Source organism: Mauremys mutica, chromosome 16 (genome assembly GCF_020497125.1).
Source record: "Mauremys mutica isolate MM-2020 ecotype Southern chromosome 16, ASM2049712v1, whole genome shotgun sequence".
Classification (NCBI taxonomy): Eukaryota; Metazoa; Chordata; order Testudines; family Geoemydidae; genus Mauremys; species Mauremys mutica.
In genome coordinates, this window is record NC_059087.1 from 24978031 (window position 1) to 24990316 (window position 12286).

General features: G+C 49.7%; 1 protein-coding gene across 1 annotated transcript in view; it reads right to left on the reverse strand.

The window, feature by feature from the left end:
• FBXW8 (F-box and WD repeat domain containing 8) overlaps nucleotides 1-7953 on the reverse strand; it is a 72892-nt gene extending 64939 nt beyond the window's left edge. Inside the window, exon 1 of the mRNA XM_044990275.1 lies at nucleotides 7537-7953. Within this exon, the coding sequence (XP_044846210.1) occupies nucleotides 7537-7920 (384 nt within the window). The 5' untranslated portion in view covers nucleotides 7921-7953. The remainder of the gene's footprint in view (nucleotides 1-7536) is intronic.
• Nucleotides 7954-12286: the final 4333 nt, after the last annotated feature.

Sequence of the window (12286 nt, forward strand, 5' to 3'; positions counted from 1 at the left end):
TTCTCACACATCTTCATAACATCTCACACTTAAAATAACTATTGAAGTGTAACTAACAAAATACATCCCGTTTATTCATCATCTCTGCCAAAGTCAGGCATATTCTGACTTTTCAGCTATGTCTGTTCTACAGTACTGCTGCAGTGCACAGCTTGCCTCACCACCTCCACTTCATACTAGATCACCCCCATCCTTGCCAATTCCTAATTTGAGTCCATGCCCTCTGCAGTCCTGACAGAGGAAATACAGAACAAAAAAAGTAGTCAAATGGGTAATGCTGGGCTTTCTTAGGCCTGGTCTACACTAGGAGTTTATGTCGAATTTAGCAGCGTTAATTCGATTTAACCGTGCAACCGTCCACACCAGGAAGCTAATTAGTTCGACCTAGAGGGCTCTTTAGTTCGAATTCGGTACTCCACTCCGACGAGGGGAGTAGCGCTAAATTCGACATGGCTATGTCGAGTTAGCCTATGTGTAGACGGAAATCGACCTTAGTAGCTCCGGGAGCTATCCCACAGTGCACCACTGTGTTGACGCTCTGGACAGCAGTCCGAGCTCAGATGTTCTGATCAGCCATACAGGAAAAGCCCCGGGAAAATTTGAATTCCTTTTCCTGTCTGGCCAGTTTGAATCTCAATTCCTGGTTGGACATCGGGGCGAGCTCAGCAGCACCACCAACGAGCTCCAGCAGAGGGGTCCATGCAATCTCAGAGTAGAAAGAGGGCCCCAGCATGGACTGACCGGGAAGTCTTGGATCTGATCGGTGTGTGGGGTGATGAGTCTGTGCTTTCGGAGCTGCGCTCCAAAAAACGGAATGCAAAGACCTACGAGAAGGTCTCCAAAGCCATGGCACTCAGAGGATACAGCCGGGATGCAATGCAGTGCCGCGTGAAAATCAAGACCTGAGACAAGGCTACCAAAAAATCAAAGCGGCAAACGGACGCTCCGGAGCCCAGCCCCAGACATGCCGCTTCTGCGAGGCACTGCATGCCATTCTCGGTGGGTCTGCCACCACTACCCCACCAGTGACCGTGGACTCTGAGGATGGGATAGTGTCGACGGGCAGTTTCTCGGCGATGTTCGCGGATGGGGAAGATGAGGAAGGGTTTGTGGAGGACGAGGCAGGCGACAGCGCTTACAATACTGATTTCCCCGACAGCCAGGATCTCTTCATCACCCTCACAGAGATCCCATACCAACCCTCCCCGGCCGTTAACCCGGACTCTGAATCAGGGGAAGGATCAGTCGGTAAGTGCTATAAACATGTAAACATTTATTTTTTAAAAAACAGGAATAAAAACTATATGAAAAGAAGGTCAATGCATATGGGGATAGAACAGAAATCCTCTTGGGAGAGTTCCACGAAGCTCTCGTAGAGGTACTCGAAAAGCCTCCGCAGGAGGTTCCTGGGGAGAGGTGCCTTATTGGGTGCTCCGTGGAAGCACACTCTTCCGCGCCAGGCTATCCTCACATACAGTGGGAGCATTGCCTCGACGAGCATGGCAGCATAGGGCCCTGGTCTGTGCAGGGTTTCACGCAGCATGCGCTCTGTCTGTCTGTCTTAGGGACCCGCCTCAGGGTGATCTCGCTCGGCGACTGCTGCATCTAATTAGGGGAATTAGTGTAATGTTACTATTGGGAATGCTGCACTTTTCCTTTGCATAACAATAAGCGTCGTTTAACAGCCACGTGGTGGAGGCTGCAGAGGGGAAGCATACAGGGATCTTTCCCGGGGACAGCCGCGAGGGGGTGGAACAGGGTCAGAGTTTATGCTTTCCAGATTGCCTGCAGCAGGAAGGCACTGCTATACATTAACTTTTAAGCAGCCTAAAGTTTACGGCTTACCAGGCCTGGCTGCTACACGGATTCTGCTGTCCTGCCCCGCTTGTCTGATCTCCAGTGCAAGACCCCAGGCAATGAAAGCGAATGCCGAAAATTCGAACTGGTCCTGAGAGCGCATGAGATAGGTGTCGTGTATGGTCTTGTTCACAGAGACAGACTAGACTGTGTTCAGTGTTCGCAAACATGTATCTTTGCAAGGAAATCACTTCCTTTTTCCCATCACACAGCTGTGGCTGTTTCCCGACCTGCCCCGGCATCCCCCTCACAGAGGCTGGCGCAGATTAGGCGGCAAAAGAAAAAGACTCGGGACGAGATGTTCGCTGAACTGATGGCCTGCTCCAGAGCCGAGGCGGCCCAGCAGAGCCAGTGGAGGGAGACCCTCTCTCAGTACCAGCGCTCACACAGCGAACGGGAGGACAGGTGGCGGCAGGAAGACCAGCAGGCGACTCAAACGCTGCTTGGCCTAATGAGGGAGCAAACGGACAAGCTCCGGCGCCTTGTGGATGTTCTGCAGGACCGCAGGCAGGAGGAGAGAGCCCCCCTGCACTGTATCTGCAACCACCCTCCCCCACCACAAAGTCCTGTCCCCCCCTCACCCAAAATAACAAGAAGGAGGGGCGCTAGGGGCCGTGAAAACTGTCACTCCACCCCAGCAGAGCGCTCATGTACCAAACAGCTCTCATTCCCTAAAGTTTGAGAAGTGCTTCCCTTCCTGGCTCACCCGATCCCAAATCCCAGTTTCATCCCCCAACTGTGTAGTTGAGTATTAAAAATAGTTTGCTGTTAATTACTGTTTCCGTCATGTTTCTTTGCAGAAGACTTTGTGTGAAGGGGGGGGAGGGGTTTGTTAATTGCATAGGACAGCCACCATTACCAGGGTACAGACATGGGGGCAGGATCAACAGCAGGTCACACACAGAGTGCAGTCACTAGGCACCCAGGTCAGTCTGGGAGGTGTCTGCTGCCCCAGGTCAGTCTGGGAGGTGTATGCTGCCCCAGGGTCCTAGCGCCTGGCATCCACAAATGTCAAGGCAGGCTGCCCTTACCATGCCCTTCCACCCTAGCCATGAGCCTCTCCGATGCCCTGAGCCCCAGCCAGAGCCCTCATCCCCCTACACCTACTCACCCTTCCCACACACCCCTCACCCCTTCCTGCAAGCCCACCCCTTCCTGCACACCCTCCGGTAACCGTCCTCCCCCCAGAGACCGCTGTAGGAGCAGGAGCCTGTCATTCCTCGAGTGTAGAAGCGGTCTGTACATCACTGCACACCGTACCCACCACAGTCTGCGTCCCTGTTTGAACCCTTTAACGCGAATTCATTAGTAAAGAAAACTTTGTTAATTAACAATGTTCCATTAACTTTATTCTTAAACGTCTGTTGGAAGGGGGGAAACCTGGTGAACGGGGTATGTAACCGCAGAAAAAAGTCAACAGTAACTGAAACAGGGGCAAGTTCAGCTTCTCTGTAAAGAGACTGGACAGTCATAGGTTACCCTGCTCTCTGAGGAACCTAGCTTTCAAAGCCTCCCGGATGCACAGCGCTTCCCGCTGGGCTCTTCTAATCGCACGGGTGTCTGGCTGAGCGTAATCAGCAGCCAGGCGATTTGCCTCAACCTCCCATCCCGCCATAAAGGTCTCCCCCTTGCTCTCACAGAGATTGTGGAGCACACAGCAAGCTGCAATAACAATGGGGATATTGGTTTCGCTGAGATCCGAGCGAGTCAATAAGCTCCTCCATCTCCCCTTGAGACGTCCGAAAGCACACTCCACCACCATTCTGCACTTGCTCAGCTGGTAGTTGAAGAGTTCTTTGTCACTGTCCAGGGCGCCTGTATAGGGCTTCATGAGCCAGGGCATTAGCGGGTAGGCTGGGTCCCCGAGGATCACTGTAGGCATCTCCACATCCCCAACAGTTATTTTGTGGTCCGGGAAGAAACTACCTTCCTGCAGGCGACTAAACAGACAAGAGTTCCTGAAAACACGCGCGTCATGAACCTTGCCCGGCCACCCGACGTAGATGTTGGTAAAATGTCCCCTAAGGTCCACCAGTGCTTGCAGCACCATTGAAAAGTAGCCCTTTCGGTTAATATACTGGCTGGCCTGGTGGGCCGGTCCCAGGATAGGGATGTGAGTCCCATCTATAGCCCCACCGCAGTTTGGGAATCCCATCGCGGCGAAGCCAGCTATGACGACCTGGACGTTTCCCAGGGTCACTACCTCGAGAGCAGGAGTTCAACGATTGCGTTGGCTACTTGCATCACAGCAACCCCCACAGTAGATTTGCCCACGCCACAGTGGTTCGCTACTGACCGGTAGCTGTCTGGCGTTGCAAGTTTCCAGAGGGCTATGGCCACTCGCTTCTGCACACTCAGGGCTGCTCGCATCCGGGTGTCCTGGCGCTTCAGGGCAGGGGACAGCAAGTCACAGAGTTCAAGGAAAGTGCCCTTACGCATCCTGAAGTTTCGCAGCCACTGTGATTCATCCCAGACCTGCAGCACTATGCGGTCCCACCAGTCCGTGCTTGTTTCCCGGGCCCAGAATCGCCGTTCCACAGCATGAACTTGACCCATTGCCACCATGATCTCCGCGGCGCAGGATCCCGTGCTTTGTGAGAGATCTGTGCCACTCTGACACTTCATGTCCTCACCGTGCTGCCGGAGCCTCCTCGCCCGATTTCTCAGCAGCTGACTGTGGAAGAGGTGGACGATAAGGTGCGAGGAGTTGACAACGGCCATAAGTGCAGCGATGATCGCAGCGGGCTCCATGCTCGCAGTGCTGTGGCGTCCGCGCTGTCACTGACCAGAAAAGTGCGCGAACAGATTTCCCGCCAGCGCTTTCAGAGAGGGAGGGCAGGAGTGACGGTTGAATGACGACAGTTACCCAAAACCACCCTAGACACATTTTTCCCCCAGCAGGCATTGGGGGCTCTACCCAGCATTCCAATGGGAAGCGGGGACTGCGGGAACTGTGGGATAGCTGCCCAGAATGCACCGCTTCCAATGTCGACGCTTGCCCCGTTAGTGTGGACTCACAAAGTCGAATTAGTGTCCTTAGTGTGGATACACAAATTCGACTTCATAAGGTCGAATCCACAAATTCGACCTAAGTTAAATCGAACTACTCTTGTAGTGTAGACATACCCTTAGAGTAGTGCTTCCCACCTCCCACCCCAATGAAGTCAAACTGAGAACAGTCAAAAAATTTCTAGTCTAAAGTGTGTATTTATGGTCACATTGTAACAGAGTCAGAGATCAGACAGGGACTTAATTACTGCAATGCAAGGGGGGGAAAAAAATCACCTTTACAGTGACAAAGCACAACTGTTGGCTGCTAATATCTGATGCCAAGCGGAGTGCATGTTCAACGGTACATATGGTCAAAAGCCTCAAATAATCTGTCACTAGGAGAGTGCTCAACATAGCACATGAAGCAAAACCCATAAAGGAACAATGTAACGTTAAGTCAGCACTGGTCTGTCTAAAAGTCTACTGGAATGAATCCAAAACTCTAATACTGCCATCCCCTCTGAGAGGAATTTGCACTCCTGTGTACTAATGGAGCACTAATTCTGTAAATAGATTAATTTGTGCTTAGCTGTCAGAAGTATAATCTGCTCTTTTTATTTTTATTTTTTTTTAAAGAAAAGAAGTCAGTTAAATTAGAAAGAAGCAAAGGCTTTTCCCCTAATTTCTCCTACACTGTAAAAAAAAATTAATGCAGATAAATCCTTCTTGTGCTCTATCAAAATAGCTTTTAACTTGTTCAGAGCTGTAATTAGAACTACTTTCAAATTAACTGCTTCATTTATACAATTAATATTGGTTTCTCGGTGACAGGAAAGCTTCTCCACTGAGATACAGTTTAGCAAGATACTTAGCGCAGGCAAACTAATTAAGCATCCACTATCTTGTGTGAAAAGATTAGATTTTATTTAACAGAAAAAGGGGAAACTGCAACCTCATCATAACACTGACAAGCAAACTTTTTGGTGTTAAAGAAAAGCTGCTAAAATGAGACCATGTATTCTGAAGCCATGGTAAAATAGGCTTAGAGTAACTAAAAACTCAGTAGTTACAATCAAAAGTATTTACACACTATCCTTCCTAATCCCACCAAAGAGAAATGGTTCAAGTATAATGTTTTTTCAAATGTTGTTGTTAAAGGCGAGTAAATAACAGTAACGCCTCTTGAGGGTAGCCATATACAGTTTTGTTTTAGTAGAGACCCTAGTCATTAGTCAAGTGCTTCTATGATTCGTTCAGTGGAGAGAGAGAGAGAGAGAGAGATTGTTTGTTTTAAAGAAACACACAATTCTCAAGTGCCTAGAATTTTGATCTGGGGTATGAAGTCACTTCTGTTCCAAAAAGTAATTTTTTACCCTTTTAAGTGGAGCGACAAGGTGTTCAGAAGAGAATATTTCTTCTTGTTGTTGTTCTTTCTTTTCCCCACCCCCTGACTACGAATCCAACATTATGGTGAAGGAGGTTATCATTTCAGAACCTAATTTAAAGATTTAGGCCTTGATCTTACAAGTGCACTTGTGCGCAGTCCCATTAAAGTCAATGGAACATCAACAAAGATACAAGGGTCCACTTGCACAGCTCCAACTACATGATAATGACCAAAGGTGATTTTTTTTCCATATAAGTGTATCCTATCCCATATCCTTACCACTTTCATGAAGTTGAACATATCTTAAAGATTATTTTTTTAAAGTAAACTTTCATAAGCTATTGATAACAAAATTGCCAGCAAGCAACACCAGACATAGCAAGTCCAGTCTGTTTATGGTCCTCATGCATCAGACGAAGTGGGTATTCACCCACAAAAGTCCATGCTCCAATACATCTGTTAGTCCACAAGGTTCCACAGGACTCTTTGCTGCTTTTACAGATCCAGACTAACACGGCTACACCTCTGATACTTTATGGTCTTATGTAACTACAGATTTTGACGGACATAAACTAACCCCACACCAACTAAACCAAATCAATAAGAGGAAAAACAGAATTGTATAGTTCTACTTGTGAATTATTAATTTCTGAAGATAGGTACATAATTGAGCTATTTTGTACACTGGGGGCAAATTCAAAATATATAGCAGGCCTTTTTATCAAGTCAGAAGGCAAAATGAGGTGCCTCAAAACAAGTTACTTTCAAATTAGTGTTATCACATGACATTTTACAAAAGTTTCTGGCATAGAAAGAAAGACAGAATCCTCTTGTCTCCCCAGGACCAGTCTGGCCCAGGCTCAGCCATGAGAGCTCCTGGAGTTGAGAGGATCCTGGTGTTTTGGTTGGCAGCAGGAGGGGAAAGAAATGAGAGGGAAGGAGCCTGGACAGCTCCAGCGGAAGCCAGGGGAGTGAGTGTGCCAGAGGCCCCTGCACGGCGAGTCCCGGGACAAGACAAGGAGGTTCCCCAGCCCCGGTGAAACCCCAAGAGAGAAGGGGGGCGGAGGGGGAGTTACTCTAATGAGACGCTCGAGAGGATGGGGCAGGGGGAGGGGGCAGCGAGGAGCTGGAGGGGATGAGGGGGAAGATGGAGGGACACGCAGAGAACAGGGACTAGGGGAAAGTGAATGAAGAGCTGGGGAGACAAGGGGCAGAGCGAGGGGCAGGAAGAGACCAGGAGCCGCCGGGGGGGGGCACAAGGGGGGTCGGGCTAGCGGGGGGCGAGGGTGCGTGTCCCCTACCAGGTCCCGGATGAGCTGCCCCAGCAGGTCGTTGTCTCCGCCGCCTTCGGGCTCGGCGGCGGCTTGGACGGGCGCCGGGGGGCCCGGGCGGGGCTGCCGGTGGTGGCGGCGGCTGCGGGCCCCCGGGGCCCTCCCGTCCAGCAGGCTCCGGGCCAGTGCGAAGTACCCGGCCTCCCGCCGCTCCTCCTCGCCGCCGCCGCCGCCATCCCGGGGCGCGGCCAGCGGGACGCCCCCGCAGCTGCTCCAGCCGGAGACGGGCTCCCGGCAGCTCGGGCTCCCCCCGGGCTCGGCCGCCCGACGCCGCTTCTTCCCCTGGCGGGCTCCGGCCAGCTCGGCCCGCCAGCGGCGGCGGAAGAGCTCGAGCTCGCTGGACCCCGCGGCCATGGCGGCCCGGGCCCCTCAGAGCCGCCGCGCAGCAGGGCCCCTCCCGGCAGCCCCGGCCCCGCTGCGGAGCGCGCGGGATTCCCGGCCGGGCAGGAAACCGCCGCTGCCGCACCTCAGTTCCGCCGCACCAAGGTTCCGCCCCCTTCTCACGGCAGCCGAGCCCGGGGCAGCGCCAGCGGCTCGTCCCGAGAGGCGCCGAGCGGCCGCCGGTGTCGGCAGGAGCTCGGCTCCGCTCGGGATTTGGCCCTTCGGGGCGGCACGTTTATTTGATCCCTGAAGCCCACTTACAAACCCAGCCCCTGCCAGGCCAATGGCCCCCCGGGCTATCGGTGCGGTCAGGGGTTGTCCGCAATAGTCACGGCGCGTCTCTTGTTCCACGTTCCGTAAGAGCCGCCGGCCGGGTGTCCTCGCGTCGTTCCGATAGCCCGGGCCCTGCCGCCTCCTCCGCACCCGCGAGCCTCTGCTCGCACTCCCCTGAGCAAAGTGATTCGGGACGAGGCGTTCGCGGGGTCCCTACACTGGGAGCCTTAGGCCCTGATCCTGCAATTTGACCCACAACCTGTGTGCCTGGGAAGCCCCGAGGATACCGGCTTGCAAGACTCAGGACTCTACATTGCAAGCTCTTTGGGGGCAGGGACTGCATGTATTACATCTCTATAGTGCCCACCACCATGAGGGCCTGACCCTGATTCCAGGAGAGGCTACTGTGCTAAAAATGATAAAAATATAAATAAATATAAATTTATTATTTATAAATAAATAAATAAAAATATAATCAATTTATTATAAATAAATAATTGCTTGTAATAGGGTGACTGCTGTCCCTTGTCTTAAGGGACAATCCTTATTCAGTTCCTTATCTCCCCCATCCGGTATCAAGTTAATAGGAGAGGTTCCTTGTCCCATATTTCAGCAATAACCAGACAAAGGGTCATACACTATATTCAAATAAGCCAACTATAATGCTGATTTTTTACAAGAGGAGCCAGTGCTGACAGCACAGCACCAGGATGATGTGTCAGTCTGTGGCTGTGGGCTCTTTTAGGACGCTGCATGCCCAAATAGCCGTGATGGCAAAGAACACCCAGTTCCAAATGCAACTGGCCAAAACACTGCTCTTCATCCTATTGGCCACAGATGAGGCCATGGTGATGGATGCATTCATGATTTCCAGCCTTGATTATTACAACTCATTATCTCTAGGAATGAAGCCACACATCCTGAAAAAGCTCCAAATGGTACAAACAGCAGCCTGCATGTTTAGCAACACAGGATGAGGTGAGCACATTACCTCAATGTTCTGCCCTCTGAATTAGTTACCCACCGAATATAGAGTGCAGCTCAAACTCTCTGTCCTCATATTCAAAGAACTGCATGGGGTTGGCTCCAACTACCTGAGAAACCCCTCTCCTTCCATGACCACGGTGACATCCTAAAACAGCTGCGTCCCACCAGAACAATAAAACCATCGCCCAGTCAGGGCAGACTCCTCAGTGCAGGAGAGAGGACATTCAGATACAGCCTATCTGCTGCCAGAGATAACAATGACCATCAGCCTCGCCACTTTCAGAATTACATGTAAAACTGGTTTCTTCATCTTAGCTTTTCTGCACTTTCTTCTCCCTCGCACACACAGACTCAGCGTAACACCTGCACTTACACACGTGAACATAAAACTGTAAACAAATACAGATGGAGATTGTTACTAGTTCTGGTTTGACGTATATGGGAAGCATTCATATACTTCAGCCATGGGGGCTATATAAGTACCTAAATAGACAGAATATTGGTGTGCTGAATTGCACTTGGAAGCCCAAGCAGCACTGCTGTAATGTGCTGCTGGTGGCCACTCCTGCTAAGCAGCAGGCCTCAGATTTCTTCCAAATGATCTCCAAGGGTAGCCTGCGTATTGCCATAATGGGGACAAATTCTCTGCTGGTGTAAATGGGTGCAGCTGCATTGACTTAATTGGACTTTTCCCCCATTTACATCAGCAGAGATTTTGAGGCATGGTCTTCAGTGCATAGAGTACAGTCTAATAATCTAATCAGGAGTTCATAAAGGTACAGTCACAGGGGCAGAAACCAACCATGTCATACACTGTAGATGCTTTACCAATCACCTCTATCTTGGCTAGGTGAAGGGTCAGCTAGTTTCCTCTCATCCACTTCCTGTCATGGCCATGCAACTGGGAAAGACATTGCATCGTCTGGGTTTGATTAAAATAGACAAAGAGCTGCTCTCCTCTGCACACTGATGGGACCACAGCTAGGTATATTTTGTATTCCAGGAAACATTTTCGTGAGCAGGGTCCTAATTAATTCTCTTTTGAAGGAAACTGACATTAACTATCTCAGCCAGGATCAGATTGGGTACCTGATTCATTTTACTAGCCATGAGGGGCATGGTTCCAGCTTGCAAGAAGATGCCTGCTACAACAGTACATCCAGGACTCCCCTGACTACACCTCAGCCAAGGAAGATGTGGCCTGGGGAACAGTGCAGAGCCACTTCACAAAGGCCCTCGTCTTGCACAGATTCACCAAGATCCTTAAGATCTCCTTGTGCATTCTAAAGCACCTGCAGGTTTTTGGAGGAGACAATCTTTCACCCTGTGCTTTAGAGTGGGTCCTCCAGGAAGTGTAGAGATGCCACAATTCCTTGGATACTCTTCATGCAGTCTTGGGGTTTCCTGTGATAAACTTTCTGCTGGGAGCAGAAACAAGGAAGCCCAGGAAAGGGCAGTCCTAGGCTTCAGCCAGAGAATAATAGTAAGTTTCATTACTTGACTTCTGTACATAGTTTCCAGTCTTAATAAAAGGTTTAGTTTTAAACTCGTCAGCTGGTCAGAAAGATACCACACAAGCCACAGAGTGATCAATGAGTTTCCTGACTCTAAAATAGATTTTCCTTTTGCAAACCACTATACGGACCTAGAATCAGGAAATGTCTCCCACACCACCCAACTGAGAATGGGTAGAAATATCAGAGAATCCCACTGGGCCTGAACTCTGCACTGGGAACCCTGGGAATTTTCCAGCTCCAATCTGAATACATCTTTAATTGAGGTTTTTTGGCAGGAAAAAATGTTGTGTGTGATTAATAATCCATACTTCCCTTGCTTTTTAAAGATTACATTCTTCAACTGTAGACTGAAAACTAGCACTGAAATATGGCCCAGGCACTTACCATTTGCTTCAGGAGGTGCAGCTCCATGGACTAGCTTAAATCTGACCATTGCACATGTCCTCTGAAACCAGGTGAAAACAAAATCAAGCAACAAAAAATCCTCAGTAAATCTGACTCTGGATCGATTTCAAATTAACCTTTTACTTTTAAGGCAAAATAATCTTTTTTAATTTAGCAAAATTATAATATTTGTTGAAATTGGTAAAACAATGGATCTTCACTGAGGACTAATTGTTGGCAAAACCTTGTGTGTTAAAAGAGTGTATAGATGGTGTGGTACCAACAATTCTCTCTCTATGGAGTGGGATACTCCAACATTTCCTTCATTTGTTCCCACTGGTCAGCTGCAGTTGCTGCTGCTTAGTTCTGCTCTATTGGCAGCTTAAGCAATTACTCGCTGCTTTTTTCTTTGCAGTAGGCTGCTTTCTATGCTTTTTACAAAACCCAATTAAAAGATAATGAACAAACCCCGAAGAAGCCGTTTGGATTCCAAGCCCTCATTTTGAGGGACTCCTCTGACTCAGAAACCCCACAAGCAATTGAACTTACCCTGGCTCCCATGTTCAGGTTGAGAGCTACTTTCTGGCAAGTTTCAGCCTACAGAAAATGTGTCTTGTAGTTACAAACCGTTGCAAATGAAGGGTTTGCACAAGGACAGTCTCTGAGATTACAAAGCTGCCCCGGTAACAGGAGGGTGCTCTTACTAAAGAATAGAAGGGGGAGATTTTAGTTAAAGATGATCTTGAATTATTCTTCTGCATCTGAAACAGCCCAGAGCCTAGATCACCAATTCACCCCTGGCCTAATCCCACTGAAATCAATAGATTTACACCAGGGATGGAGCTGCTCTCAGGCTGCAGGGAAATGGAGCAGTTTGTTCTTTCAAAAGTCCCCCAGAAAGGCTGGAGCTACATTAAGGGGCATTCTTCAAAACAGGGCAAGGATAGCCCCGTTACAATTAGCGTCCACTCAGACAACCCCTTGCAAACTGGCAGGTGAAGGGGAAATTGTTCCCTTTGGGGTAATGTAAAGGAAAGCCCCTGGTATTTTATTCCTGGGAATAGGACCCTGCTCGCAGGGCAGTAGGAGAGGAGAGGAGATGTCTCTGAAGAGGCGTGAGCTGCATTTTACAGCGGGACCAAAACCAACACAAAAGTTCCACTTTCCAATCGAGTGTA